Source organism: Trichoplusia ni, chromosome 4 (genome assembly GCF_003590095.1).
Source record: "Trichoplusia ni isolate ovarian cell line Hi5 chromosome 4, tn1, whole genome shotgun sequence".
NCBI lineage: Eukaryota > Metazoa > Arthropoda > Insecta > Lepidoptera > Noctuidae > Trichoplusia > Trichoplusia ni.
In genome coordinates this window covers 3,559,490-3,574,361 of record NC_039481.1, presented here as the reverse complement: position 1 = coordinate 3,574,361, position 14,872 = coordinate 3,559,490, and the positions used below count along the sequence as shown (strand labels likewise).

The 14,872-nt window shown below is 31.8% G+C and overlaps 1 protein-coding gene across 1 annotated transcript; it reads left to right on the top strand.

Moving 5' to 3' along the window:
• Nucleotides 1-3,748: 3,748 nt before the first annotated feature.
• Nucleotides 3,749-12,812, top strand: LOC113492587 (1-acyl-sn-glycerol-3-phosphate acyltransferase alpha-like). The gene is made up of 5 exons (XM_026870093.1): nucleotides 3,749-4,206; nucleotides 4,606-4,739; nucleotides 6,763-6,944; nucleotides 8,914-9,082; nucleotides 9,868-12,812. The coding sequence occupies exons 1-5, from the start codon at nucleotides 4,016-4,018 to the stop codon at nucleotides 10,038-10,040; spliced, it is 849 nt and encodes a 282-aa protein (XP_026725894.1). The 5' UTR covers nucleotides 3,749-4,015; the 3' UTR covers nucleotides 10,041-12,812.
• Nucleotides 12,813-14,872: the final 2,060 nt, after the last annotated feature.

The window sequence follows — 14,872 nt, the reverse complement described above, 5'->3', positions numbered from 1 at the left end:
AAATACATATTTTTTTACTTTTTATTGTATTTCAGTTTTTCATTTGTGTGATCACGCCTTTTTCCCCGCAATCCTGCCTTAATTGAACTTAAAGGCGTTCGACATTAGACGTATCTGCTTACCACCATAGACAGCATGAAGATTACGGACACCTACTGCCAGAGCTTGGTTGAAAAACCAGTCAAATCTGAGTGAGACTCGCTTCACTGAGGGTTCCGTACGATTGCTATAAAAAAATCGGAAGGAAGCAAATTAATTTGTAACCCAAAAAAATATGATTCCTGAGATACAGCCTGCTGATAGAGAGACAGACGGTGCCTTAGTAATAGAGTTCTGTTCTTCACAGGTTACGGAAAACTGAAAAGCAACAGTTCTTTACAATCATTTCAATCTGAACGCAGACCACTTCACAGGGAAGTAAGATAAATCTGTTCAATTGAGATTAATAAATTTCTCGATATCATATAGCAGGTCGTTACGAAAACGACTGAGCTGCGAAAGTTCAAACTAAGGTGTCGCATAACTACAATAAATAACTATCGCAACTTTACTATGAACAGTTTCCAAGTCATTTTTACTTTTTATTTTGTCCAAGAACTGGTGTTGAAACTTGTATTTATAAAATATATTTCCTTAGATCTTTATTGGTATTTTCCGTTATTTTATCGCGCAATCGCTCACTCGAGAATTTATATTCTCTCCTGCAAAGTTTTTAATGTAAATAAGTATGATCTTTATTGCTTGTGGATTTATTTTACAGGTAGCATCAGGTAATATTAAGCTCCAATAATCAATTTATTGTTTACGGAATCTAGAAGCGATGAAGCGTTTTAAGAATTCTGAAATGAGGTAAATTTATTCGGATAACGAGAATTATGACTTTAATACCTGCATCTTATTTCCCCCTTCTATTTACCGTTACCTAAATAATGTAGGTAGAACAGGGGCTCAAACAAATCCTTAGCAAAATTAATGGGCACACAGTTGGAACCTTATCCAACTTATTTGTATATTTTCGCCTGTCCAGTTTGGGTAATAAATCCGAGTTGTTTGGAGGATACGGATTATGTTAATAAAACACCGATTGTACTCCTAAATGGGTCAGCTTGCGAAGGAAAAGAGACAAAATAATACTAAATCATTAGGTTTAAAAATAAATTATTTCGTTGTTTCTGGCACGGGTTTCTGGTTGAGTTTTAGAATATTCTTACTAGATTTGTCTGAGGATTCGCTTGTTTTCGACTGCGGGCAAAAACGCTTCAAGAGGAGGTCTAAGCAGCTAGCCTGCGCGCAGTTTTTGACTGTTTCTCTGATCTTAATAGTGAGACTACAGGAGACTAGGCAGCCAGGAAAACAAAAAACGTTGCCAATGACCACAAAGAGGTAGGGATTGGGCCTCGACTTGGTCCGTTGCTAACAATCTTATTATGATAAACAGCAAGAGAGGAAAGGATGTTAGATTAATTATATATCTTTTCTCTTTCACGGCATAATTTCATAAGAGACCCGGTCCTTTTTGAAGACGTAAACGGATATAGCTACAGTATTGCTGCAAAAGCTAGCAGAGGCTTTGGTAGAAGTTTAATTTACAGATAGCCCTTTTTATTCAGCTTTCATGGAAACAGACTTAGTCTTTTTTTAAGGCTTAATATCATTTTTGTTAAGGTACTTTATTTAATTACTAGTTTGAGCTGGTTTGGGCCTTGATTTTCACCTTTTTACCCCTAAAAAGGTGAAAATCCATGCATTACTTAGAGGTCGCCTTTTAATCACCTATTACTGAAATTGTATAGTACAAAGACATAAATAGGTAAACAGTTACCTACATAATAAGCAGCTATAAATAATCTTGGCTAAAAAGTGTTAAAAATATTCTTAGAAATGCGAAGCTTTTACGTAAATATTATTTCAGCCCAGTGAGTTGACCATGGGCTGCTAAATATAAATTTATAAGTACTTACCCAAAGAAAAGCGAAAATATAGAGCACACTCACATTTTCTATACTTTAAATCTTATATGGACAGTAGTTTTATTTAAAATAATGTTTAGCCAAAACTGCTACTCCGGGTGTTTATAAAAGCAGTACCTACCTATTAACATCTATTACTCTTTCGGTTTCCAACGTAATCTCCTGCTTCATTAGTATTCCTGCCTCGTACAGTCGGTTAGAAAGAAACAAAGCCTTTAAGACTGTAATTCTACAGAAAAGGAACCTTAATAATCAAAAATTATAACATTAAACGTAGGCATGATATAAAATATACTTTCTTATTTTTTAAACGATTGCTGCACTGAGAAAATTAATCCTTGTGTCGCGGAGGTTTCACAAACATATGTGCACAAAGACACCCTGGCAGATCAAACATTCGTGGATCACACAAAAGCTTGTCCTACGCGGGTAGCGAACCCGCGACACGACGCGAACAGTGGGATTGGGCTGGTGACCACAACCACTCGGCTATCCCTGCAGTCAATTTAATTATGATGTAAATTTTAACGGCAGTTAGCTATGAACAAAATACGTGGTACAAAATAAATCGTGTATGTGCATTTGAGAATATAATATTAGAATATTAGGAGTCTAATCGACCCTTTTACAGTCCGTTACGTTTATAAAAAGTAGGGACACCTTGTTATTCAACCAAGGGATGACATATCCATATTATACTTTTACAATTTACAATATTATAAATGCGAAATCATGTGGGTGTGTTTGTATAACATATTGTCGGCACTATAGGTCTTTCATAGCGAGCAACAAATTTTGAAATGAATTAATATTTTTTTTTTTTGTAAATGTCCTGTTTGGTGCCAAAAGAAAAAAAAACATTTGTATGTATACGTGTGTACATTTGTTACCTATTGACGACTAAAAAATTAGAACGAATTCAATGAGATTTGGTATGAAGGTAGCTAACATCTTCGATTTACACACAAACTACTTCCATCCGACTTCATTAATGAAGGCTAGTTTCACTGCAGCTGTAACCAAGCTATTGTAAATAGTGCCGAAGCGGAAAAGGTATATACACAAAAGTCCAATATCGCAAGAATACGGCTTAACAACAAACATAATCATTTGACTTGTCTAAAATTGGCTTTTCTTCTCTCGAAAGAAAATCAGTAAGTAAGAATGCGTTACGTTCACATCATCATCATCCACAACCTTCGTCCTCCCACAGCTATAGAGAACTACCCTTTTCTCGTGACAATTTCACGTTCACATAAAGAATAAAAAATCTTACTTTTCGTAAAAGTTTACGACTACGACAAATCGTGGAAGACGTTTTTATGTAAAAATCGTACAGCTAAAATGACACTCACTGATAAGCACAAATAAAACAATGGCTTTAATTTTTTACAAATTTATTCCGGTATCTCCATATTTTTCCAATCGTATTGTGCTTATGAATGTTATTACTGGATAACGTTTAAAATAAATACGTCGGACCAAACTACAATGTGTCCAAGCTTGTTAAAATAAAACAGTGAGAACCCTGTCAATATTATTTCGCGTTCCAATATAGATTTTGACTTTTCTGGGGCATTTTGCTTGGAAAAATACAAATAAAAGAAGATATTCCTTGTTTTCATTTTTTTTTCAATTAAATTTTTGTTTTGTCGATTTTATATTGCATTAAATCGATCTTCAAATGTTTCGGATAAAAAGACGGTTTAAAGTGATCATTTAGTTAGAAATTTGATTATGATACCTTATGAGCATTTAAATCATCAAAAGACCATTAGTTATAATTAGTAAATTAGTCCCATAATTGATTATTCAACATAAGTAATATAAATGATTACATAAAGACATTTTAAATAATTGATGTCAAATAAATGCTTAGTTAGAATCGAGCGCCGTCACTGGAACGTCCAGAGTAGCTCGTAAAAAGTGAATCGTTTCTCATGATTGGTTGTGCGCTATTAGGTTTTCTTTCAGTTTTGTGTTTATTTTTGTTTTTAGAAGCTTGTCGGTTTTTAATGTGAAGTGGTAAAAATAGTGAATTGAAAATGTGGCATAAAATCATTTATATGATAATGATTATCATCGTAACGTACATATTAAAACAATTGTTTTCGGAAACACCGAATTTCGTCAAATTTAAATCGAAATTCCTTGTGTTTTATATTTGGACTTCAGTAACAGCAGTGATACTATTGCCGTTTTTTGTGTTTAACCCGAAAAACGTTAAGAATTCCCTGTGAGTATGCATTTGAAAAACCATTGTACAACATTTAAGTACCTGGGACTTATGTCACCTATTCTTCCCACTTACAAATCCTGTGACTCATTAAAAAGTAGGATTTCTGAATGAGATTAATATAATTACTAATCGGACTAGATAAAGAATAGATACTAAATGAATCTTAATTGGTGATGTTAATTTAATATGACACAGTCACATAACAATATTCTTTTTTGATAACATCCTGTATACATTAGTTATTGTATTGACTGTTATCATCCACAACATAGCCAAAACTTTTGGCTATATTTATATTAACTTACTCACCATAGGTATAATTTAAATAAATTATTTAGTCACCAAAAAAAAAAATAGTTTTCATATTAATTGACTGTATTTTCCTATTGTTTACAGATTCGGATCACAAATAGTGAAGCATGTTACCAAAGTTATAGAAGTGAAATGGCTGCTGAGAAATGGGAGAGTGTTAGCTGAGGATCGGGGAGCCGTTGTGGTATCAAACCACCAGTCATCAATAGATATTCTTGGTAATGTTACTGTGAAATCAATATTTGTATCCTGTGTAATGAGTGTCTAATGTTAAAATGACTGTATGGGAATATACTTGTATACAGTAACTGTAACACATGTGATATTCCAATAGAAGCCTACATGTGTACAAGTACAACAACAATAGATCGCACTATATTAAACATGTTGGTGGTTGAAGCATCTTAAATGTGTTCACCATCATCACAATCATGTTGCATCAACTAAATTAAAGGAGAAATCATAATCATAGATGTCATACTATATGTATTATTTTATTTGAGTTAAAATATCTGAGGAATATTTACTAACATTTTCATAAGGTTTGGTTCTCGAAGCTTTAAGTATCTTCAAGCTGTGCTGAGGCTTTTTTCCTGTCAAATTGATGCTTAGAAATTCCTCTCAGAAAAGTCCAAGAATGTTATATATTTAAGTATCCTACAAGATTATCCTAATAGAAAAACCCCACACAGCACACAACAGGATATATAAAATAGGAAAAATATTGAAATTTGCAATAATATGATGCTTCTATTGTATAGATCTTAAATAAGGAAAAAAGTTAATGTTGATTGTTTTGCACAATACAATCTAAGTAAATTGTTATGCCTAAGTATCTGGTTGACAGTAAAACTGTTTCATGCCTGCAAACAAAAATATAATATTGAAACAAGATTATAACAAATTAGATATCAACTAGATATTTTGAATGTCTGTATTTTATGAATATCAATCCCTATATTTGGATAAAGATATACAAGGACCATCTAAACAAAAATACCTATAAAGTTACTGGAAATTTATATTCATAAAATAGGTATAAAAAAAATTTGTGTGTAGTATTTATACATTCCATTTCAAGGGTTCATGTTTACTGCATAAACCTTTTATTTTTATGATAGCATTCCATTAAAAACTCACAATTTTTCTATAGTGAGATATTATCTGATAATGTACAATTTAATGTTTACTATTCCATTGTGAGTCCGTCATAAACACCACTGATGTCACCTTATGCTTCTCAGGTCAATTGCCAATTGTCATTCTAACTAAATCTGATTGCTACAATGCATACATACATTATTTTTTACTTTCTTATAACATTTGAATTTATAAAATTTTTACTATTTAATTTAGCTGTGAATCAATATTAAAACATTGCACATTAGTTTCGATGGTAATTAGTTTCTGGTCAAAATTACCTAATATAATTAACAACGTATTTAATAGATTTTACTATTATTATAATGAATGAAATTACTTAAACAAATGCTACCCAGCAATAAAAAGTATCCTACATCTTAATTGATAGATTTTTGGGATTTATTTGGCTTTATCTGCTAAAATGTTATCATCCAATTTGTATAGACATAGTTTTTGATTGGCTTACTGACCAGATTGAAGGGGAACTATTGATTGTTATACAATTTGGAGTAAAGAGGGATCTTATTTTAACACTCCTGCCTCCTACAGACATATATTATGTTAATGCGTATACTTTCATAATAAATAGCTTTATATTCCGATATTTCGGCTTGTTATAAAACATTAGAGAGCAGTTGACCCTAGAAAATAATGTACTTATATCATTCCTAATTACCTAACAGTTGTGTAACATAGTAATTCTCATTATCAATATTTCTACTTACTTTCCGGTCTATAAACTAGTTATCAGTATATTTGCACTCATAAATAGGGCAAATATTAAAAACTATATCAGACACGCTACATTATAGTTATTACAGATCACATAGATATCCTTTATAGGCATGATTAAAAATTCATTTTAAACATGTAAACGGATTTTTTTTTAAAACTTCTTTGTGATATCTAGTTTTTTTTAATAAACATGAAAAAATCGTACAATTCTTTGTTAAGCTTTTTGGGATTTTAACATATCAAATTTTCACTAATAAGGTAAAGTCTGCATTATACTGCTACCAAATTACCTACCTCAATAAAAACAAGTAATAATAAAATCATGATGTGGTAATAAATCTCATTGTTCTCTTTGAATTACAGGAATGTTCAACATTTGGCATGTAGCAGATAAAGTGGCTGCTATTGCAAGAAAAGAGATATTCTACGTATGGCCGTTTGGACTGGCGGCGTACCTCGCGGGAGTTGTATTCATTGACAGAAATAACTCGAAAGACGCGTACAAACAACTGAAAGTTACCTCAGAAGTTATGATTAAAAATAAGGTGAGTTTTATTTAATTTTGTAAGATTATTTTGCCGGTTTTCTTTAGCTTTTTTTGATCCAACTGCAAACAAAATCGTATCATTCATATGAATATGGTTCTACCATTGTATATAGCAAGTATTAATTTTATCTTTAGAAATTCAAATCTATGCTACAGGGCAAAATTTGGCTGTACGAAGTCGAATTTTTTCCTCATGTTCTTAATAATTAACATAATGGGTATGTAATATATGTTTGGAGTTAAACAAAAGTAAAACACTGTGATGAGACTGAATAGCGTTTTCCCATTATATGATGACTTTTATACATATTCTTGGTAGCGGATAGCGTGCGCGCTTATGATAGTCACTGCTGAGGATGCTAGTAACAAAATGCACATGAAGTCGTATATTCTCTTTTGTTTAATGCCTACTTCCCCCGTTCTACAACTCACGCATTATTAGTACCAGTACACTATACACGCGAATAAAGTGCTCACATCAAATTCGAATCTCTCGTAAAAAAAAAAGGCTTTTGTCGTTACTGGAGGGCAATTGAACAAGCAAACATCGCAACATACATTTTTTCCACATTGATTGGCAATCCGAACAGTGATCCTATATCCTGATAGGCCACACATTACGTTATTGTAATAACAGCGGCGCACCTAAAGCCGGTTGCCAATATTTACGCCATTTGACAATACACGGTTATTTGCTAATCTATTATGGTTTTTGCCTCGCAAATATAGGCCGCGAAGTACTCCGAACTAGAACTAATGATTGCTAGGGCTTCTGTTGCCTTCATATGTCAAAACTAGCGCATTAACTATCACCGTCCCTGTTTTAATTGGATTTATTTGGGATTTAAGTTTCTGCGGCAGTAATAGGTTTTCAAATCATGGACAAAATATGTGCTTTTTTGTACAATTAAATCTTAATGTCCGTTACTAAGAGAAAGTATGTATAATAAATAAGGGCAAATAACTAATTTATTTGTCTTTTTGGAATACAGTACAATCAATGATAAATTAATCTCATCTCCTTAGTAAAAATATGTAAAAACAGCTATCTATACGTTTATAAGCAATAAACTACATAACTTTTCATAATCGACCTTTATAATGAACTTGAAAAAAAAATACCATTCCGTGAAAAACATTCATTTCCACATTTTACACACGCAGTAGTAAATTAAAAAATGATTAATACCCACAGCAAACATGCATAGTGCATAGTTAAATACAGATATTTTACTTGAACATAGAGCAGCGATGCAAGCAACTAAACAAACAACAAAGATATAATTATGATGATGTATGTATTATTAAAATGAAATATTTAAAACGGATTTCTATCATTGCAATCCTCACGTTTTCAATTATAGAAATCCGAAGCGGCTAAAATCTTACCAAAAACCACGCTGGTATTAATTTCAAATTAAAAATTTAGAAATAAGTACATGTATTATTTGATCAAAGAATATCGTTTAGCAAAACCAAACAAACTTCGACTATTAAACAATTAGGTGTAATTAGACAAAAGAAAAGAATTACTGTTGCTTGATTTTTTCAAACTTTCACTTGCAATAAATATTTAGTTACGAATCACTGCATGCTTTGTGTTCCTGCGATCAGTAAAATAAATAATATTACGCTTCCAGCATTGACGCAAAAGATTGTAAATAATAGTCACTAATGGACATTTATTTTCTACAAAGTAATTAACCCCGATATTAAGAAAACCAGTTTAAGTCAAAGAAAACAACTACGCATGCGCGTATTAGGTTTTTTCTTATGGTTTTTGCAGTCCCTTTATGATTTTTCTGACAGTCCTAAGTGCCATTTAATCAATTATGCAAAACCCTATACTTTAAAAAAAAACTTTATTAATTTAAGGGGGTGTTTTGTAAATAAGCTGCTTTATCATTTTCGCTTATGGTGTCCTAAATAAATTAAGTATTGTTATATTTTTTGTAACTTGTTCACAGACGAAGATATGGTTGTTCCCCGAGGGAACGAGAAATAAAGATTTCACAAAACTGCTGCCATTTAAGAAGGGCGCGTTCAACATAGCGGTTGCTGCCCAAGTGCCAATCATACCTGTTGTATTCTCGCCCTATTATTTTATAAATCGGAAGAAAAATATATTCAACAAAGGTATGTACAAAAAAAACGGTCTTTAAAAACAAAAAACACTCAATGTATTAGACTTCTTATTCAATAGCACGCACATATCTTTTTCTCTAAATGTCATTAAGATGGTCGCAAATTGCCGCGAAGCTTTTGTTTTTAATTACCTTGAGAACCATAGACATATAATTATCTTACTAGAAAACTAAGCGATGTTCTTTACAAATATAATTACTCGGTATCTCAAAGACATGTTAAGGAAACTGCCACTTAATTATACATTCTGAGTAAGAGTAGTTCAAAGCAACCGCACAGTGAGCCTATTAGTAAAGATCTAGCGTCACGGAGTTACGACACTGTACGCCATCCATCACCATCAGATAAAAGATGTCTCATAAGTTATTCTAAGCGATGGTCGAACTGTCTTTTCTAAGGAATTACTTATCTAGCCTTGCAATAACACGATAGAAAGTAACAATTATCTGGGGTCGTACTGCGACGACTCAAAGCAATATTAATTCGGGTGTGGAAAAAAGATGTCGCTTTAAGCGATGTATTGCGCTGTTTGGTGTGGTTCATAAGTCAGACATTGACTGGACGAAATAAAATAAAAAATTGCTGCCACTGAACATGGTTAAAACTAACGGCCGTGATTCTTAACACATAAGTGTAGACTTCAGTGCAAAATACTGTATTTAAAAACCTTTTTAATGTACTTTAACCTAACCCTTTGCCACTTAGGGCCGAAACTTAAATTACAAAAATCAATGTAGCTTTGAGCATTTTATACATGTTACAATTTTACATTACAGGCCATGCAGTCATCCAGTGTTTAGACCCTGTACCTACAGTTGGATTAACCATGGATGACGTACCAGATCTAATAACCAAAGTGCGCAACACTATGGACGCTGCCTACAAGGAACTGTCGAAAGAGGTGTTGAGCGCCTTACCACCTAACTACCCCCTTGCCACCGAAGATTGAACGCACCAGTGCCAACAACGGTACCACCTAAACTTATAATCACTATATTAAGCTTCTAGGTCAGCATAACAGCTGGTGATAAATGTTTGTATATCAACCTATAGGGCATTCCAATCGCAAGAAATATAAATATTTCTGTGATTCTAAGTTAGAATTTTTTTATCTCATCTTACTAATCTATGTATAATTAAGGCACAATTTTGTGTAACGATCGTTTTACAGACAACATTGACTAGTGAAGTGACTTACTAGATTTCAATTTATCGATAACGTTACAAATAGAGCAAGTCGGAAATCTGATACTCTTAGCCACGCCGAAATGATAGATATGTTTAATTTATGTAACGCTTATGCATTATGAAGTATTATTTTTATAAAAATTATATTAGTTGTATGTTTTCTTATCTAACTGCGATGTCACTTATAAAGTGTCTGAGTTTACTATGGTGAACATCCACAGCAAACACGACCTCAGGCTAGAAAGTCAATATGTATGATAACTCTGTGTTAAAAAAAAACAATCTTAAGAAAATGAAGTTAATTAACAAACAGCTGCTGATTTGATTACGACAGACTCATACACGGCCATGTTTTATACTTTGTTGACCTTTTTGTATTCAAATCACTCATGCTGTATAGTTGGTTGTTTCTGCGCCAGCGCAGTGTGGAATTTTAATCACTTGTTAGGCAACACTGCACATTAAGTTGACTGAAGCTATTACCATTTCAGTATTTGAACGGTGTTCTACTTATGAACTACTTTTTTTATTGTTTATTTAGTTATATGTGCCGAAGATTTGTTATGTTCAGAAAAATTGTTTTTAAAATTCGTCCTTAACATTAAAGCGCACAATTACATCACTGAATTTCATTATACAAAATTAAATGTAAAAAAAAAACAGCGAGATATAGGTTTTTTTTAAATATTACTATTACATTCTATTTGGTGCAATATTTTTTTTTAATATATTGAGAACTATTACGATCTCTTTTATTAAATTTTTAAGTCGATTACTGACGATTTTTGGTGCCATTCTGTTTTGTTTACGGAAGCATGATATTATTATTTAACTGAGTAACTTATCTAGTACCAGACAGCACAGTTTATTCTGATGATTCTCGTATTATGCCATAATGTATGTTTTGCAACATTTAATTATTACTTTAGTTCTTCACTTAGCTTTACAATGTATTGAAAACGCGATATAACGTCGATATTTTCTATGCGACAGTAAGTTTTAGTTTTATTTTAACATGTACTCAATAGCTTTTTAGATCTGTAGCAGTATTATCGTTTTAATGTGTTTTCTTCCTTTATCACATTCAATATCAATTTTTTCATCTTTTATATGATACATATTATTGCAATCAAATAGTCACACTTGGTGTCATAAAAAGTCATTCAACTTTAATCGTTTGTTTAGATATTATAATTAAAAAATAAACTTTCTAATTTGACGCCAACACTAGATGCAATAATTTCGTAAGTTCTCATTTTTTATCATTGCATTCTTTTCAGCTTAGTTTTTAAAATTATTTCATGATGATGAAACTTTTTAATTTTCCTTAAACATTCTAGTCATGTTAACGACTAAAGGCTCATTAGGACGAAACGAAAAATACCGTGCGAGTTACTTTACATTGCCTGCTGATACAATCATGTTTCACCCCCCTCTAGCAATCAGTATTTGACAATGGTTAAGGAAAATTGATATAAAACGGTCGGGTGTATAAGATGACAGATCAAAGTCACATGACTTGTCGAAACGAAAATGTGATTTCCAATTCCAGCATTTAATATCGATGACGCTACTAATTGTGATGTCACTCGAATAAAGGGGCAGTACCTGTTGACGAGTTATATTTCTCTTAACGCTAATGTTCACAAATCCCTGTATTTATTGAACTAAAAAGTCCAAGTCCAACGGTTCATTGCAGTTCCGTTCTGATCTGCGCACACCTACAATGTATGGCAACTCACACAATATTTTTTCCCAGTCTAAATAAGCCTTAACTGCGAACTACTGTGGAGTAATCACTATGTTTTAAGCGTACCTCATTGATAACACAACGAGAACATGTGATAAATCACTCGAACACAAGCACGTATCATATTTTAAACTAAACGTTGTAATCATTCGTAAATTCTTAAAGCAGTACCAACTACCATACATTTACAAAAACAAGGTAAACTTTCGATTAACGACTTGTGGAATCTAACGGTAAGAGCACATTCGCACGTTTCGTTTGTTGCGTCAGATATTTATTATGTTGTGACGTAATGATGTATCATGGAAAACCACGAACTATTATAGGTCTAAGTGACGTCATATTTGTTTTATGGATTCCTTAAAGCTTGTCACGACATCGTATCGTAGACTATTCACAGCATTCGTATCGATAGTTTAAAAACCTTTGTCGTAGAAAGATCTTAGGACTTAACTTGCAAATGTGTATTAGATATTTTTATTCAATAAATATCTTATTCTGATAGAATATAAACTAATAAAATACGAATTCTCATAAACAAAAGTTACCCAGAAAATGAATAGTTGAATTTTATATTGAAAACATTGTTTAGTCTAAAAATCTGTGCCATTTAAAATTGTAGGAAATATTACTGATGATATCCATATATAACGGGACCACATGCAGTATTCAAAATATAATTAATACATTCTTACGACATTCATAACAATAGTCTTTATTCTATTCTGTAACTCAAAGTTTATGTGATGAAATTTCAGCATACATGAAGAAATAAAACAAAAATCTAAAAATTGGTTGACTCTGTCTACACACTTGAATGTACATACGTATAACACAAAACAACAAAAAATTTCTTCAAAAGTTTTTGGAAATAGTTAAATATAGTCATTTTAATCTATGTACTGTAAGTTCTTATAATTAATAACGCTTTTTGGCTGTGGCGTCTTAGGCCCTTCGTAAACGACGCAACACGAGTCTTTGATATCCGTCAATTTCAGTCTCCATGCGTCTACCGTGATATATATGTTTGTACATGGAGAAGCATCATTGGAGAATAAAATCGTCGGGTATAGGTGATTAGAGACCTTGTGTACGAAGAGCCACCATTTAAGTACTTACAATAAATAGGCTGGTGGATTAACTTGGCATAAATACTTTTTCTTGTAACTTTTTAGAGAACTTAAGAAAGGTATTAGGTGCACAGACAACTGATTCCGCAAATACTAAAAATAAAAGCATAGAAATAATATATAGCATATCATATAAATAAACTACGTTTCTTAATCTATTTCATCATAATAATATTTTTATAATCATTTAAAATAGTTCTAACAATAAATGTTTTGGAAATGTATTTTAACGATGGTTAATCTTTTTATAGGGAACCTTTTTGCTAAAATTAATTGGCTAACCAAAGAAAAAAAAGTTCCAAATACTCTGCATTTTATTCGTATCATCTGCTATTGCAACAATCTTTGACGGTTATAATAAAAATTACCAAAGAAATTCTCAATAGTATTACAACTTATTTTATCAGTACCTAGTCAATATGCTATTAATATAGGGGTAGGAGACAAAAACGAGAATAATAAACGTGATTAGCATAAATAAACTTAATCATAACGCAACATATTACTGACTTCTTAAAGAGAACCGTTACACCGTTTATTAAATACGGTATTATGCTATTTAATTTTGGGTATTTTTTACATATTATTTAATGCAACTTGCAGCAATGTATTATTATTATTGAATCTTACATAACAACGCCAACCACTATATTAATTTCTAGGTACTGCAGCCATATTGGCTTTAATTCTATATTAATTATTATTTTTAATAACTCGCAATTAATATTGTATACTATTCACGCATTGTGTCATACTTAGTTATTTATAGTTAGTTTAGTTTCAAGCCGTGCTTAAACATTCGATATTTGTGTATTATTATTAGTTAAGTAGCTAACGTTGCAGCGTTATATTTTAATTGTATGTTATTGTTTAAGTTGTATGGACAAACGATTTAGAATCTTAAGACAGTGTTAGTAACGCTCATTATCGGTTATTTACTTTACACAAATGCTGGTTATAATTATTGTCCACGATTGGAAATAGAGATAGTCCATAGGTCAAAATATTGGCGTATGTATCGTCAATGGCCTATTGGTTATATTACATTAAAATGAAAATATAATACATACTTTAAGGTTTTACTACAATCGACTTTACATCACTCTTATTTTTATATAAACACTTGCGCTTAGATTAACAATAGATTTAAGTTATAATTTATATGGATTTAATCATAATAGTGTGAATAATAAATACATAAATACTCAATAAATAGCTATGTAAACATTTTTGACTTGTAAAAAATACGTTCCACTCCCTGGTAAAGTTAAGAACCACGAAATACAACATAAGCTCACCACACCCAAGTATCTCACGTGTATAAAACGACATAAATATTATTATTGCTCAATGATGTATTGATTTTTAACCTCTTTATACATTTCAAGCACTCATCAAATTGTAGCCACTTTGCTAAGTCTCTTTTGTACATATTTCGCCGACTCTCGCCATAATTCTTCATAACTTTTAAACTTAATGAATTTTAAAACTTGGTAAGGATACTTATTATTACTTACTATGCGCTCTAAAAGCAGGAAATTTGTCGTTGTGGGAGAGAAATGGCGCTTTAGTGTTAAGTTTCGATATCTCTTTTTCACAATGAGAAAGTTCCTGTTTTTAGATGTCATGGTACCGGCAGTGTGCAAGAAAGATTTAATCAATATTTTTGGGCATATTTAGAAACTTAATATTATAACAAGAACCGAAAACCTA

Coding starts and splice junctions, on each gene's coding strand:
- LOC113492587 (XM_026870093.1), top strand. CDS start 4,016: ATGTGGCATAAAATCATTTATATGATAATGATTATCATCGTAACGTAC. Junction 4,207..4,605: donor AAAAACGTTAAGAATTCCCT/GTGAGTATGCAT, acceptor TATTGTTTACAG/ATTCGGATCACAAATAGTGA. Junction 4,740..6,762: donor GTCATCAATAGATATTCTTG/GTAATGTTACTG, acceptor TTTGAATTACAG/GAATGTTCAACATTTGGCAT.